The sequence below is a fragment of the Styela clava genome, chromosome 4, assembly GCF_964204865.1.
Source record: "Styela clava chromosome 4, kaStyClav1.hap1.2, whole genome shotgun sequence".
Lineage (NCBI taxonomy): Eukaryota > Metazoa > Chordata > Ascidiacea > Stolidobranchia > Styelidae > Styela > Styela clava.
Window position 1 is genome coordinate 22,237,154 of NC_135253.1, and position 15,635 is coordinate 22,252,788.

The 15,635-nt window shown below is 36.9% G+C and overlaps 1 protein-coding gene across 1 annotated transcript; it reads left to right on the top strand.

Annotated features, from left to right (window-relative positions):
- The first annotated feature begins 4,428 nt into the window (after positions 1-4,428).
- Positions 4,429-15,508, top strand: LOC120326895 (inositol 2-dehydrogenase-like). The gene is made up of 8 exons (XM_039393256.2): positions 4,429-4,600; positions 5,606-5,729; positions 6,086-6,156; positions 7,024-7,135; positions 9,355-9,563; positions 11,379-11,515; positions 12,697-12,862; positions 13,911-15,508. The coding sequence occupies exons 1-8, from the start codon at positions 4,498-4,500 to the stop codon at positions 14,123-14,125; spliced, it is 1,137 nt and encodes a 378-aa protein (XP_039249190.2). The 5' UTR covers positions 4,429-4,497; the 3' UTR covers positions 14,126-15,508.
- The last annotated feature ends 127 nt before the right edge of the window (positions 15,509-15,635 follow it).

A 15,635-nucleotide genomic window follows, 5' to 3' on the forward strand; every position in this document is an offset into this window, starting at 1 on the left:
ACAAGTGTAAGTTTATTTCGACTCCATAATCAGCAATAGACGATAAAATAATTCATAAAAACAAAAAAAAATAAAACTGTTTATAGAAACGGGAAAGCAAACGAAACCACAAGTAAGGTTTAAAGCGTTCAGATTTTAGATGGGAAGGTCTTGATAAAAAAAAAGTAGTACGTGTTCGCTCACCCAAAAGTATTAAAACTGATTAGGACACGCACACACATACATACAATCATCGAGACATGGAGTCGGAAGTAAAAAAAGCGAGACATTAAATCATTTACTCAGTAAAAAGATAAATATGCTAACAAATAAAAAAATGAATATATTTTTTTGTCATTGTATTGTACAGAACTAAAATAATTTATTAAAATAAACGATAAACTATGTCTAAACATGAACTAACTACACATTCATTTGATAGAGAGCGGTCTTATAGACTTGTCCATAGTTATAATATTCAATAATGATAAAACATGTAACTAATCATCACATAATTGTCACATAGCCACTGTTTGCTACTATCTTTCAATTTTCAAGGTAATTTTAAATAATTTTCTACATTTTAATTATTTTTTCTGGTACCTATTATTTTTACATTATTATTTGTATTAAGAGTATACTTCGTTTAAATATTTGGTAGTTAACTAGTCGACGGTTACTTTATATATTTTTTCTTAATAATTATTTGGCTGGAATGGGTGATGGCTGACTTTGATGACCTTTGGTCGTATCGCCATTTCCCAGTCTATACCAAAATAAATGCTGTGTAATTTTTTTTTCAAAATTATTTGTATTTTGGTTGACAAAAATAATAAACTCTCTCTCTCTCTCTATCTATACCGGGATAACAATTCAAACTACCCATCCTATCATATTTTATATCGGTGCACTCTTATTCGCTTGAAGTCACACATGCTATACAATGGTGCCGTATTGTGTGATATTTGTTTAGTTGTTCAGTTGCCTAATTCGTAGTTGATTGCGCAAATAGCCCTGCAATTTCCCGTCACGGTTAGCTGCGTTTGCTCATAAAATAAACAAACACGAAAGTCGCGACTTAACGTAGCGATAAACGTACACTTCACAGCAAACATCCGCTTATCGTGCGTCCCTCGCAATTGATCTGCTTGTTGCAAGGTGCTTTAGAAGTGCAGTAGTGATATTAGCTTATGGCAGCGGTACCAACAGTACGCTGTACTCTTTATTTTAGGGGACTGTTCCCGAACTTAGATGGGGTATTTTGCTATTATGAGTATAAGTTTATTTCGTCTGCATAATCATTAATTGCTCTGCGTGGGTTCGCAGGTTCGAATCCCATGCAGGGATGGTTATGTGCGAGAGGATTGCTGGACTCCTCGCCGTCGTTGGGTGGTTCACGTACCGCTGGTCGGTTACGGCTTCCTCCACCACCAAGTCCATGCTTCCGAAAACAAACAATACAGTAAAAAACTAAATCCCATACCCGACTTGGAATGGTAACCGGACGAGAGGCCGTGGTTCGCCATATGGATAAGCCGTCTTATCGGCTTTCCTCTCCCCCGGGATAAATATGTAAATCCTATCCTATCCTAATCAGCATATCAGGTGATAAAATAATTGATAGAAACGAATAAATAAAATTAGTTATAGAATAACGAGCTAACTGCTGTGCTATAAAACTATTTGTATCATATCTTATAAAAGAAGTTATGTATTTGAGTGGCAATCTGCACCGCTATAAACACAACCTTCTGGGGTCAAATAATCAAATATGTTAAAGTTAAGATGTTCCCGAAGTATTCGTACCGAGATGGCGCATAACCTGAACATAGTATGTGTACCAGGTTAGGGTTGTTCTGGTTGTGCGTCATCTTGGTACGAATACCCCCCGAGCGCCAAAATTAGCACTGAAAGTATATGTCTGATGAAAATTTCTTGCTGGTGAATGGTGGTTTGTATAATGAAAAGTAGATGCGTGGTGTGTTTGAAAAATATGGGAACTTCTGGCTCATGCTATTGACGTTTGACCTTTTCTGAAATGCTATAGCAGGGGTCGGGAACCTTTTTGGTCAAGAGAGTCATGAAAATACATTTTTTCAATTGCATTTCTGTGCGAGCCATATAGCATTTATTCACTTAATCAAGCCTGAAATTTTTACTTAAAAGTCAACACATACAATGTCAATATACATTTAATGTGACCATTGATGCTGCATTGTCGTCGCTTGAACGGCTGCTCACATGTAGCACAAGTTGGAATCTACGATACTCACCACCCTTCTTTCGGTTAGGCATATCCGTAGTATTTTGAAAACTAGCTTCGCTAGTCCGATCTAAATATGACAAATACTGTAACTGGTACGTACAAACGGACAAAAGGCTTGTCAAAATGGTAATTCTCTCACATAACATAGACATGCGCTGGGCGTGCGTTCTCAAGCGTTTCTGTCAAATTTGGCTGTAAAAAAGTTTGAAATTTCGTAACAATAGTAAGCTTAGCCTTAGAACATTAGATTTTTCTGGGAGCCATATGCCGTCAGCAAAAGAGCCATATATGGCTCACGAGCCATGGGTTCCCGACCACTGTGCTATAGAACACGTATCAGGGTATTTTCCTTTAAGATTCTTTTTTTTTCTGCCTCCACATTGAGCGCCGGAAGTGTTGTACGAACAGCTCAGATTTGTCGAATTCACAAAAATGCGAATCAAAACAAAATATATTCAGGCACTTTACCACGCATTTTTTGTGTCCACGGATTGTCATGATACTTTCTGAGTAGTATTCACTTTGCTTTAATTCGTCAACACAACCGCAGATTAAAATGATCACAAATAAATTAATATTGAAACAAGGCGATAAATATTTTTTTTATTGATTTACTAATAAACTTCAATTAAATTTTCAATAAATACCTAATCAAGTTGTACTTTCTGAAAATTTATAGCAGATAATAGGATTTTTCTATCGGCGATAACAAATTCTCAAGATCGCAAAAAATATGTATCAAAACTAAATATAATCGAGCAATATATTCTCACATTATTATGATCGCAGATTGCCGCGACATTTTAAAGAAGTAATGCTTTCATCTTGTCATCAGTCGACGCAACCGCGAGTGACCATGAACACAATTAAATTGAAATAGAGAAACATTTTAAATTCTCGTCGTTATCATGGATTGAATATTGTGCGACAGAAAAGGCCATTTATACACTAAAAAAAAGTCGGCTCTCTTGATTAACAAAGCGTAATTGCGGCAAATTTTCGATTTTGAAATTCTTCAAAACTCTGTTGTGTTTGGTTTTATTGCTTCTTCACACAGAGTACGCTTGCAATTAACGCACCTTGAGTCTGCAAAGGTTTTCACCGGTGAGAAAATAGTCCGCGACCAAAAAAAGTTGGAAAACACTGTCCTAACGGCTAAAGCATTGGACTTGGCTTTTTTTAATTCAATTTATCGCGAAATTTTTTCTTCTTTCGATTCACAGTGTCAAGAATAGCGTTTACATAATATAGCGAGAATGAAAAGGTATCCTTAACTACTCGTACGGCGTCTTATTCTGAGCGAAAACGTGAAACAACGCAGAAACAACATTCATGTCTGTCTAATTCCACCCGCAGGCAATTTTAAATCCCAAAACTTATAGGAAAATATTTATCGTTTTGGGACTACTAGTTTCACAGACAGCCTTGGGGGTATGGGAAGTTGATAAACATTTACTGAGAGGTTGTGAGATGAAGGTATCGATTCGCAAATTAAAAATTTAGTGATGCAAAGGTATGCAGTGAAATACATATACCTTCGGAGTAAATTCTGGGCTTAGATAGGATGTAATGAATTGGGTTGGTTATACCGAATTGAAGAGATTTGTTAGTGACTGCTACTGCTGTGTTGAGTGAATTAGCAAATTTGTTGGAACTTAAAAACTATTTGGAATGGTCGACTGTCAAAGACTCACAAATACGCAACATGAATTGGGTAGACCAGAGGCGTAGTCCGAAATTTTAGAAGGGGGGAGGGGGATCTGAGATTTCTATTTGCCACGAAGTTGGATCGAAACAGCCAGTGGTTCCGACCGGACGCGCGAAAACGTGTAATTTCGCGAGTTTTGGGAACGACATTTTGGTTGCGTATATGAAAACCCTGATTCTGGGATTTCAGAGTTTGCATTAAAATTTAGGCAAACCGTCATTAGAAATTACGTCGACTGAGAATCGAACCCGGAACTATCATTTGAAAGGCAACAATGTTCACTCACAACAGACTTAAAACCAACGAGTTACGTGCTTATTGATTTCTGATATCCATTCGTTTATTTTGTTATTATAAGATATGTCAGCAAGAAAATAAATTCGTGACGTCAATTTCACGCGGAAGGTCTTTCGCGGAACACCGGTTGGAAAGCACTACATTGATACTGAATATTTTTCAAGAAATTTTATTTTTCATAGACCTAATCTTACATATTGAATTGCTTAAACAGATTTAGAATTAATCAAAAAAATTTTACGCAAACATGGGTGACGTGAAAAATGAAAATGACGTAATAGGAGTTGCTCTAATCGGCATCGGAAGGATTGGAAAAGTTCATGTTTCGAATATATTGCGATTACCCAGAGGTGAGTATGACAGTGTAATAAGCGACCAATATTTTGGGGGTACTCCCGTAGTATGAGTACCAGGTTAGGGTTCGGCCATAATTTTATTCCGATTTTCCTTATTTTAGTCATATTACGATTTCGGGGACTGTCTTTGTTAGCCAAGTGAATAAACCCCCTGTCCATAGGTTTCATTCCCTTTACACAACTTGATGTAAAGTGGGCAAACAAAATTGGAGACCTCCATATTGTTACACACACTTTTAGAACGCCCATTTTGGTGATTTAGAGTCCCGATAGATATCCAAAACGATTCGAATTGATCCGAAATTGCTTATATTCGATATTCTCGATTTGGAGCAGAGACAGGAGACATAATTCATACTGATTCCTATTTTTATGAACTTAATGATTTCTGGAAATTTCTCCGTTGAGCAATAACTAATTTGGAATACGTTTGATATTGAAAATTTTTTGCCAGAATGATAAATAACCGACTTGGCCATCTATGACTGAGCCGAAGAAAATATGATAGAATCACCTATGAGCAACAAAAGATGTTTATTAATAGTTCTTGCCCAGGCATAATTGTATAAGCTAGCGGTTCCCAGACTTTTTGTTCTTGTGGCGCCAAATATCAGGGAAAAACTAAGGGTGCACTTACAGGCATAAATGCTGCCCTGAAATATAACTCAATTTTGAGATCGTAACAGAAAGTAAGCGACAATAAAATGAAATTATTGATTCATATACACAGTATTTAAAAAAAGAACCAGTAAAACATTTATGTTATGTTCAACACATTTATGTTTATTTTCGAGGCGTACTCAGCGAACAGTGCACCGTGGCTCCTCCTTTTGGAACCGCTGGTATAAGCGAATATTGCGCGATCGGCTTCCTCCGCCACCAAGTCCATGCATCTGAAACAAATAACGGATTACCTGCTCTGCTATTAGACATAGATTGGTAACCGAACGAAAATCATTAATTCGCTTTATGATTAAGTCGTCCACTTTTTCCTTACAGTGCAGCTGCTTTATATCATTGACGTAAATAGGACATTTGCGGAAGAATACATAAACGAATACAATCTGGTTTCAACAACGGCCCTACATACTGATGACGTCGATACCGCGTATGAGGACAATAGGTAAAATTTCGAATTGCTAAGTTAGACCATATCGGCTAGCTGGATAACGTGGGTTTTAAAAGGTTCTAATTAGGTTCCGAGCGACGATGTTTAAGCTACAAAAATTGGTATGCAAGATAGATAATACTTTTTTTACATTCCGAAAAGGTTAAATAAATACTAGCTTCGGAAATATATAAGTGTTTGAGTAAAACTTTGAAACCTCCAGAAATATGCGCACCAAGATGGCGCACAACCTGAACATAGTATGTGTGTACCGGTTAGGATTCAGGTTGTGCGACATCCTGGTGCGCATACTTCTGAAGCACCAAACTTTTTTCTTAGATTACACTAACTATGTAATAATTTCATTATAGAGTCGATGCCGTTATTGTATGCTGTCCTACGCAAATGCATGAGACGCATGTAAAAGCCGCTTTAAAGAAAGGTACTTATTTTTTGGAAAAAAATGCTTCAAAATAATAAAGTTTGTACTTAAACTGTACTCATAAGGGATCGACATATTGTATCACATGTTCCTGTTTTAACGGTACATTTTTTTATGATATGTCACGTTTTTGGAATGTAGTGTCACATTTTAAGTACTTGAACGACACGCGTTTTCAAAATGGTATTCCATGGTTCTTTGACTCCAGGAGCGTAGCCCACATGATCAGTATATTTCGTTTGTTGTAACAGTTTTCTATATGCTTGTTTTTTTGTGTTGACAAATAAAAGATTGATTGATTGATAGCCAGAAACTTTCAAAGGTGGGTTCTAATATTCCTAATTGTCGAGGTAGACCGTAACAGCTAGAGAGTCGGAGGAAATGTGAGTTTTCAAGGGTCATGCGGGTCTAAAAAGCGTTTCAAGCCAAGAAAAATTGCTATCATACAGGATGTAATAACTTTTGTAAATGTAGCTCAATATATCTATTTGTTTATACAGCTGCAGTCCAGCGATGACTCCATGAGCGTTTTAAATCAGACACCAATCATTGCTGTGCTGTAGATGTAGTGTGTTAATTATTTCAACTTTATTCATTTAACTATCCGGCCGCTTACTGTAAGCATCAGCAATTCGATTCGTATTTGTTTTCTTGTTTAATAACATTTACTTGTGTTATATTTTACTTTAAATTCATTCTAAGTGTGCTTTAGATTTAAGTTGAATAAAGTCTCATATCAAGGTACTACAATTCTCATTCATTACACAGAAATTTTTTTTTATGGGGGCGGGAGCCTGGCTACTGTTTGGCTCTATAGTGTCACCTAGAATGTAAACAATATTACCTATACCTTCGATATTTTTATAGGAAAAGCAGTCATGTGCGAGAAACCTCTAGCACTGTCTCTGGAATCGATCGTCAATTGTTACAAAACTGCAGAAGACGAAAAGAGACCACTTTTCTGCGCTTTTAATAAAAGGTAACATTATCAACCGCCCCGTCCATCTAACATTATTTTAAAATTATACTTAAGTTAGGACAAAACGGTGCTGCTATGCCGTGGTGAAATAATCCTGTTCAGACCATAAACAGGCCACTGTCGTTTGAAATATCATCTTCATAAAATTGGGCACCACGATAATTGACTTCGCGACACTTGCTTGGAAAACGAAACCGTCGAACTCTTAATAATATATATTGTCCCCGCTATGGCGTCCCAAGATCATTTTTAATTAGTCATCGCAAAGAACTGTATATATGTCCTTTGAATAATATCAATTTGCCAACAAATCCCCGAATTATATCTTTTGTTATAGAACACGTCCATATAACATGAAGAAGCATTTGAACACCCAACGCGTAATATCATAGTCCTGGTGCACAAAACTACGTCAGCACTATTAAAAGTATCATTAAAATAAACGAGAATATCGGTCAGAGACCAAAGACTTATCGATCGAAAGTTAGGGGATCCCCGAAACAGCGCTCTTACTCCATAGTGACACCAAAATCGATAGGCTTCTGTTCCGACATATGATGAATGCACATGCGAAATCTGGAGCAGATTCAATCTCGCTTCCCTGAGATATCGCGTGCATCTAACAGATAGACAGACAAATACCTATCAACATACTTACCGATTAAAATCGATAAGTAACAATATGGATACCGTGAGGTCTACCACCAGTCACCATATCGCCATATCACCATATCGCTTACCCACCGACAGCCCGAGGTCGTGTTAGGTTGAGATTTATGCTATTACCTGCTACATTAAACGTATAAAATTAAGTGGTATCCATTAGCGACAGATTCGGGTATTTATTTTCACCTGCAACAAACAGCGTGCATATAACAAAAAATTAATTTGTCGAAAAAACGTACAATGTTTCAACTGCAATGGACGAGGGGCTGTGAAAAGACTATCAGAGTCAGCGAGTCAGCGACACCATTTTTCAGCAGCAGATGACGTCAAACATTCACGAAAGTATATTACCATAAAGGAGTAAAACACAATTTAGACCATGACAAAAAAACATGAAATGTCAATTTTGAGCTCTATTGTCAATTCGTCAGAAATGCAATACACGCTATAGTGTCGTGGACCTCACCCATACGCAATGGGTATTTCGGTCATATGCATGTGTGTATTTCTCACGAGCGCCAAAAAGTCATTCGCTTTTTGTGTGAGCCATTTTACATCTTAATATTGAGCAAAATTCTGTGCAGGTAGATATCCACCGCCCACTGGTAAAGTACTAGTATACCGGTATCTAGACGTCATAAAAATCGTTATACGTATGAATCAACCAGACTTATGAAGCAACAGTTAAATGACTGCGGTTTACCGAAGATTTTCGGCAAAATAATAAAAAGGTACTGATGCACCGGCAACACGAATTTGTATTTTTGTGTCAAAATCGCGTCTTAAAAATTGCTACAAATAAATGAATCAAACGGTCTGATGAATCAACGGTTAATTAACATCGGTCAATCGTTTTTTTTTTCGGTTACGGTGAAATAAAATATTAACGAATTAAAGTATTAATCACCCTATATTTACTTGAGCAAGTTTCTGTGCAAACTGCCACCGGTAAAGTACTGGTACACCGGTACTTCAAAAGAAAAATATTTTTGTATTTCTTGCGTCAAAATGATATCACAATACTTAAATGAATAAATCGGACTTATGAATCAACGGTTAATGAACATCGGTTATTCGTTCACTTCCTGTTACGGCAAAATATAACTTTGATTAACTGATTCATCACTCCGACTACTGGCATAATCATGAAACTTTGAGCTCCTGTGAAAATAGCACCGTAAAACTAATATCGCACAATTACATAATTTTTTTTTCACCAAGGTATTAGTAGTTCCTTGTTTCAAGGCGTGTACAGAGCGACGTTTTCTTGTGTAAGATGGTACTCCCGTAGTGTGTGTACCAGGTTAGGGTCAGGCCATGATTTCATTCCGATTTTCTTTATTTTAGTTATTACGAGTTCGGGGACTGTCTGTGTTAGCCAAGTGAATATACACCACGCCCATAATTGTAACTTGATGTAAAGTGGGCGAACAAAATTAGTTACCTCCGTATTGGTTACACACTCCTAGAGCGCTTGTAAAAAACAAATGGTAACATCTTGTTCGGAGCCGTGTTAGCAACTAAGGTTTATATATTTTATCCCTTTTTCCTAGGTTTGATCCACAAACAGCAGCGATTCGTTCCCAAATCCCGGAAGTTGTCGGAAGGTTAAAGGTCGTGAAGAGTGTATCACGTGATCATCCAAGGAATTCGATAGAATATTTGAAAATTTCTGGAGGAATTGCATTAGACATGGCCATACATGATGTGGACATGTTAATATGGCTCGCGGATCAAATCCCTGATACCATACATGCAATAGGTAAGACTATTTTATTTCATGAAAAATTGCTCTCAGGCACTGCTTTAAAATGTCCTTCCCGATTTGCCACACTTGTCATAGGTTATGCTGGGTATAGGGTGTCCATAAAGTTTTACAATTTTTTTAAAATTGCGAGGAGAATTTATCGATACCATATATTGTTTTGGTCCTCACAGATGTATTAAATGAAGTAAAAATACTTGAACAATTACTGATTAAAACACAACAAACCTGGTTGAGATATATTGACTTCATAACAAAATTGAAATTGTAAATGTACTTTATGAATATCTTGTATATTAATATGTGATATTAGTGTGATGTGGATATGTTAATATGGCTTGCGGGGCAAATCCATGATAAAATACATGCAATAGGTAAGACTTCATTTTTACTTATCGATCTTTAAATCGGTAAGTATGTTGATAGGTGTCTGTCTGTCTGTCTGTTTTTCTGTGTGTTAGATGCACGCGATATCTCACGAAGGCGTGGTTGAATCTGCTCCAAATTTTGCATGTGCATTCATCATATCTCGGACCAGGGGCCTATTGATTTTGGATGAATTATGTCGTATAATTAGCGAGTTATTGATTATAGAGTTATAAATATAGAGTCATGAATCGAAACCGCAGTTTCGATCGATAAGTCTTCGGTCTCCGACCGATATTCTCGTTTAGACGATTCGCGCCTTTCGCTCAGAATAAAAAGCAGCCCTGATATATAACAATATGTAAGAAACTACTATTTTGCGAAGGATCTTTCTGGTTTGTCATTGCGAAAAATACATTTTAAAATACCTGGGGGTGGGACATGGGATTTGGAAGATTTATATTTTGGAAGATTTAAGTGTTGTCTACTACACAGGCTCTATGTAGTGACGTGTTAAGCAATAACAGGATATCACACGTCTTTTTTCATTTTGTTGTTCAAGCAGTGCTGCGATCCAAGGGTTGCAGAATTGTATTGTGCTGGAGCGAACCCGTTATTGTAATTCCACAATATCAGCTCTTGTTTTAGCGCTATTTATTCGGCATGGTTTCCTGAAATTAAGTGAACCCGCTGCTAGTGAGTTCGATACAAAAAAAACGTTCTTGAAATTTTGAATTTCATCACTGCTTTCAAAGAGTTATAATTACATAATAGTGAAACAAATAATGTCAATTCTTGATAACAACAGAATACACAAGCGTCATCGACTGAAAACAAGGGTGTGGCTAATTAACCAATCAGAATTTATCTTACAAAATTATTAACCAATAATGGCTCACCGATCTTGCAAAATAATATTATGACGATGATAACTTATCGCTCGCTCAAGGACACCTTTTGCGTGTGTTATTCCGTTCGTGACACGTTTTACGTTCCTCGCGTATTATTAATTGGCTTTACTACACATATCTCTGTACAAGCGTTTATTTGTATTCAATACGGCCTCCAGGGGGATGACGAGCGCGCCGAAGTCGCGTGTAATATTTTTTCGGCTTTTATGACATCCTAGCCGCGTATTTAACCCATGCGAGGTGCAGTCTGCCCAATTATGAAGTATATGTAGGACTACTTGGAAGTATAATATGCATATTTTAATCGGATTTTCCTTTCCGGTGGATCTATTCCTGGGCAGATATATTGCAGCAAGTTGCATAATGGTTGCACAATTTGAAAAAAATCGAAAGTCGGGGAGGGGGAGGGGCGGTCGCCCCCATTTTCTTGTCCCCAAAAGTATAATATAATGTCAAATATTTTGAAGGAGGTTGGAACCGTGGGTCTTAAGGGTGTAAAAGCGTTTCACGCTAACCACACCCACTTTTGTTTCAGGTCACGCCCATTTTGACGATATTCGTGATATTGATGATGTGGACCAGTTGTTTATAACGATGAAGTTCCCTGACGGCACCCTTGGTCACAGTGACATCAATAGAGAGGCAACGTACGGACATGACCAAAGAATTGAGGTAATTTAAAGGGAAGACAGACCTCCAAGATGGCGCACAACCTGAACATAGTGGGTGTGTACCGGGTATGATTCAGGTTGTGCGGCATCTTGGTGCGCATACTTCTGGAGCACCGGGAGAACTCTCTTTAAGGCAGTGGTTCTCAAACGGTGTGGCGCGCTCCGTAAGGGGGGTGTAAGCAATTTTTTTGAGGGGGCTTGAAGCTGATTGAAAATAGAAATATTCGTCAGGTTTGATCTTGTCCGCGCTATTTTGGATATTTACATTTCTTTATTTTGGATATTTACTTTCCATCCTCGCATTTTCAACGTGTTTTTGAAAAAAAAAACATACTTTTCTCTTACTATCTGTTATTCGCAGCCTATTGTTGGCTAGTCATTTTTGGGGTGAGGCGCGGGACTTGACAAATTGTACAAAGGGGCGTGGCCTAAAAAGTTTGAGAACCACAGGCCTAAAAGTAAGTTTAGTCTGCACTTGTATTGAACATTACACCTTTTTGCTTAAAACAGGAATCTGTACAACAGCCAAACTCAGCAAAAACGTCCAAATGAAACATAAGACTAAAAACAAACAAACTTTTACAAGCGTGCTTAAAAATATAAAAGCCTGTGAGCGGCAATTTCAATTGTTGCATCACAGACAACTCCACCCGATTTTTTTTATTTTAAAATTAGAAAAAATTATTTCCTATTTCAAAATTATTTCAGACGCCCAAGTCAAGTCTCTGTTCCGACTTAATCGAGTCCGAATCGAAGCATTATTCTAATCTTTAGGGAAAAAGTGACACTGGTCATATACTTGGTCATAAAATTGCTGTAACCAGAGTCAGAATATTTTTTTATTAAATATTTAATATCGTATGAAAGTGTGAGGTATATTATGAAAAACCAACAAAATTCGTGGTACCCGTAGGAATTTGTAAAAATTTGGAAAAATAAAATGCGTCTCTTCTCATTCAATATTTGATTGACTTGACCCTAAGTCGGAGTAAAAGTCGATTTTCTACAAAAGCAACATTCCAATTCAAACAACAGCGATTTAGCAAAATCTTCAATAGGTCTATTTCGTGTCCTGTGAACAAAGTACCCAATCATGGAGGAAACGTCTATTGGTAGCATACTTGCAAAATTGCTATATTTCACATCGATCTATACCTAACACAATTTTTCTTTTATCCTCAGGTTTTCGGTAGCAAAGGAATGCTAAGCGGCGGCAACATTCGTCCACTATGCCATGAAACTCATGGGGATCACGGGACCACACTTCCTCCTATTTTTGATAGCTGTATGTCCCGGTACAATGAATCATACAGACAGGAGGTTATGCACTTTATGGATGTCGTAAGAGGTGGGGATTCTTTTTTTTTTTATTCAAAATGTACATACCAGTGGTCGGCATACTGTATGTACTTGCGGGCTAAATATACACATTTGCGGTAGCGTGCGGGTTCCATTTATTTCGCATAAGAATAATCACCACATTAAACTTTAAATTATGACGCACTCGCACCTTCTTGGGGTCGAATTTCGTATTTGCAATGACGTGCTTCGTAATGACGTTTACATTGAATCCCTTAATAACTGCGATGCTGACATGGCATATCAAGCAAACTGATTTGAAATGCGTAAAAAAGAAAAATATTTTTCCGTCCACGCACTTATGAATGTTTAACGCTCGTCGCAAATTTCAAAAATCAAAATGTACTTAACTTATAATTACAAGCAACACCAAGTAAACGACATACAACTGATGCTACTTACTACAAAAAAGCGCCGTACAATAAAACTTGTTACCACATAAATCGGTGTGGAGAAAATAATAAATAAAGGACCAATTTTTGTTTTATGCATTTATGCAAGTTCGAGGGCCGCAAAAATTATTTCCGCAGTTTGTCGACCCCTGGGTGCACCCATGGGCGTTTCCAGAGGGGGGCCATAGGTGCCGAGCCATATGCAGCACGGGTGAGTTTGTTGCATAGTTTGATGATTCAAATATTAATAATACAAACATTTCACTCTTACTTGACCTTCAAATTATTCATTTTCATGTATTACAACATCTGTAATTTGTTTATCTACCAAATTATTTTTGAAGTTAGGTATGAGAGACTTTATTATCAGTAACTCGTCCCGGACAGTAGAGGGGCTTCCTTATCAGGGCAGCAGAAAAGTTTGAAACGCCTATGTCTGTAATAAATTCGTATGCAATGTCAAGCCATAAAGATTCTGGTCCCTGTTTTGCTTCTTTTTTTAATTTCAAATAAGCGGGAGGCTGGAGTACGTGTCCCATTAATTTTATTTAGATGACTGATTCAATATAATCAATGACTCAAGTCAACTCAACGCTTGTTTCAACTAAGGTTATACAAGAAATTTAATACTCGCATTAATTGCAGGTAAATCGAAATTAAAAGTTGTCGGAAGAGAAACGATATGGACGACTCTTTGCTGTCACGTAGTGAATGAATCATTATCAACAGGAAATCCGGTCAAAGTTCATGAATTTGTCCAGAAGAAATTTCCGCATATTTTATCAGAAATTGACACTTGGGGCGCCAAAACCAATGGCGCTGTCAAGAGCAACGGAGCGCATCATATAAATGGAGTTTAATTAAAGTTGAAAATAATTATAATTTATAAATAAAGGCTGCCGCTTGAATATTATTGTTTCATAGGCCTTACGAGTGTTTCAGTATTCTAATTTCAATGTGAGGGCTCTCATAGCGCCACTAAGGTCTGTTGACTCTCTTCATCTTAGATCAGTGCTCTTAAACAGGGGTTCCGCGGAAACCTAGGGTCCCGCAACACATGAAGTGGGGTTCCGTGAGTTTATAGGGTTCCTCAGAGGTTCCGCGTAAAGGAAAAAATGACTGCTGGGCCAGTAAAGTTGCAAAAATGATTATTCTTCTTTTCCGTTTTTGGATGAATTTCCTGAGTGGGCAACAGCAAGAAGGACTCTTAGATATCCGTAATAATATTAATTCGGAGAAAATCTTCGAAAAACTTAGGAGGGAATATTTTTGGATTTCTCTGCACAAAAAGGGTACAGCCATTGCAAAAGAAGTATGAGATTCTGTGTCAGTTTTTCAATACCTATTTGTATAAGTCAGCATTTTCTGCTTTAACAACTGATGAAAACAAAAAAGAAGTTTTTAAAGAGTGTAGACATGATTATGAGAATTGCTTTGAGCGCCGTGGAGCCATGATTCAAGTAGATTGCCAAAGGAAATGCAAGAACAACCTAGTCATCGAATTTCACGCTTGTTACCTTCTTTCTTTCTGTTTCGCTGTTGAAGTAGAATTATTTGAATTATTAATATTTCGTGTTACGAGTATTTCGTGTTTTATTTTTGCTATTTGGGGTTTCATAGAAAACAAAAAATGATATCAGGGGTTCCGCAATAACAAAAAGGTTGAAGAGCACTGTCTTAGATTATTAACCTACCTTTCTCTTTAAATTTGGGGCTGGTGATACTTTGCATGACTTAAGAAAATAGAGGGGCAATGACAGAATAATATCAGGAGAATTCAGATGTATGGTGCATTTTGGTTTCGGTGGTGGTGATATTTTATTCTGTTTTGGGGAAAATTTGAATTAATTTTAAATACGAATTTCACATAAAAATGAATAATTTGGGAATCAAATATATGGCAAAATTTTTTTTTATCGGAATAATTTCATATCACTCATGTATTACACGAGAACAATGCTCAAATATATATTTCACTCTAGCTAAAATTGAAAACAGCAGTATGTCGTAACTCATTTTTCAAGCGACACAAATTTTCTTTTGAACGAATTTTGTAAAATCAAGCGACCCAAAGATTGCTCAAATACTAAACGGAATGTAGTACTTTTATGGCCACAAACTTAATGACTAATATAACACAATAATTTCAACATAACACTTATTACCTCATAAATTAACCGAAGTGAGAAGGCAGCGCTTGTTTGTCATTAGCGTGTTTTTGAAATGGTGGTTTTTTTCATTTAGAAAAAATGATGCTGCCAACTTTTTAGACATTGACACTTCTCATATATACAATTACTATTGAGCAACATTTTAATGCCAAATATGAAATATACGACAACATTCACTAGAAAACAATATTAGTAACTT

What these genes read in the sequence shown, in the direction of transcription:
- LOC120326895 (XM_039393256.2), top strand. Translation starts at nt 4,498, where the DNA reads ATGGGTGACGTGAAAAATGAAAATGACGTAATAGGAGTTGCTCTAATC. An exon ending in ACCGCGTATGAGGACAATAG is followed by an intron (nt 5,730 to 6,085) that starts GTAAAATTTCGA and finishes ATTTCATTATAG; the next exon opens with AGTCGATGCCGTTATTGTAT. An exon ending in AAAAGCCGCTTTAAAGAAAG is followed by an intron (nt 6,157 to 7,023) that starts GTACTTATTTTT and finishes ATATTTTTATAG; the next exon opens with GAAAAGCAGTCATGTGCGAG.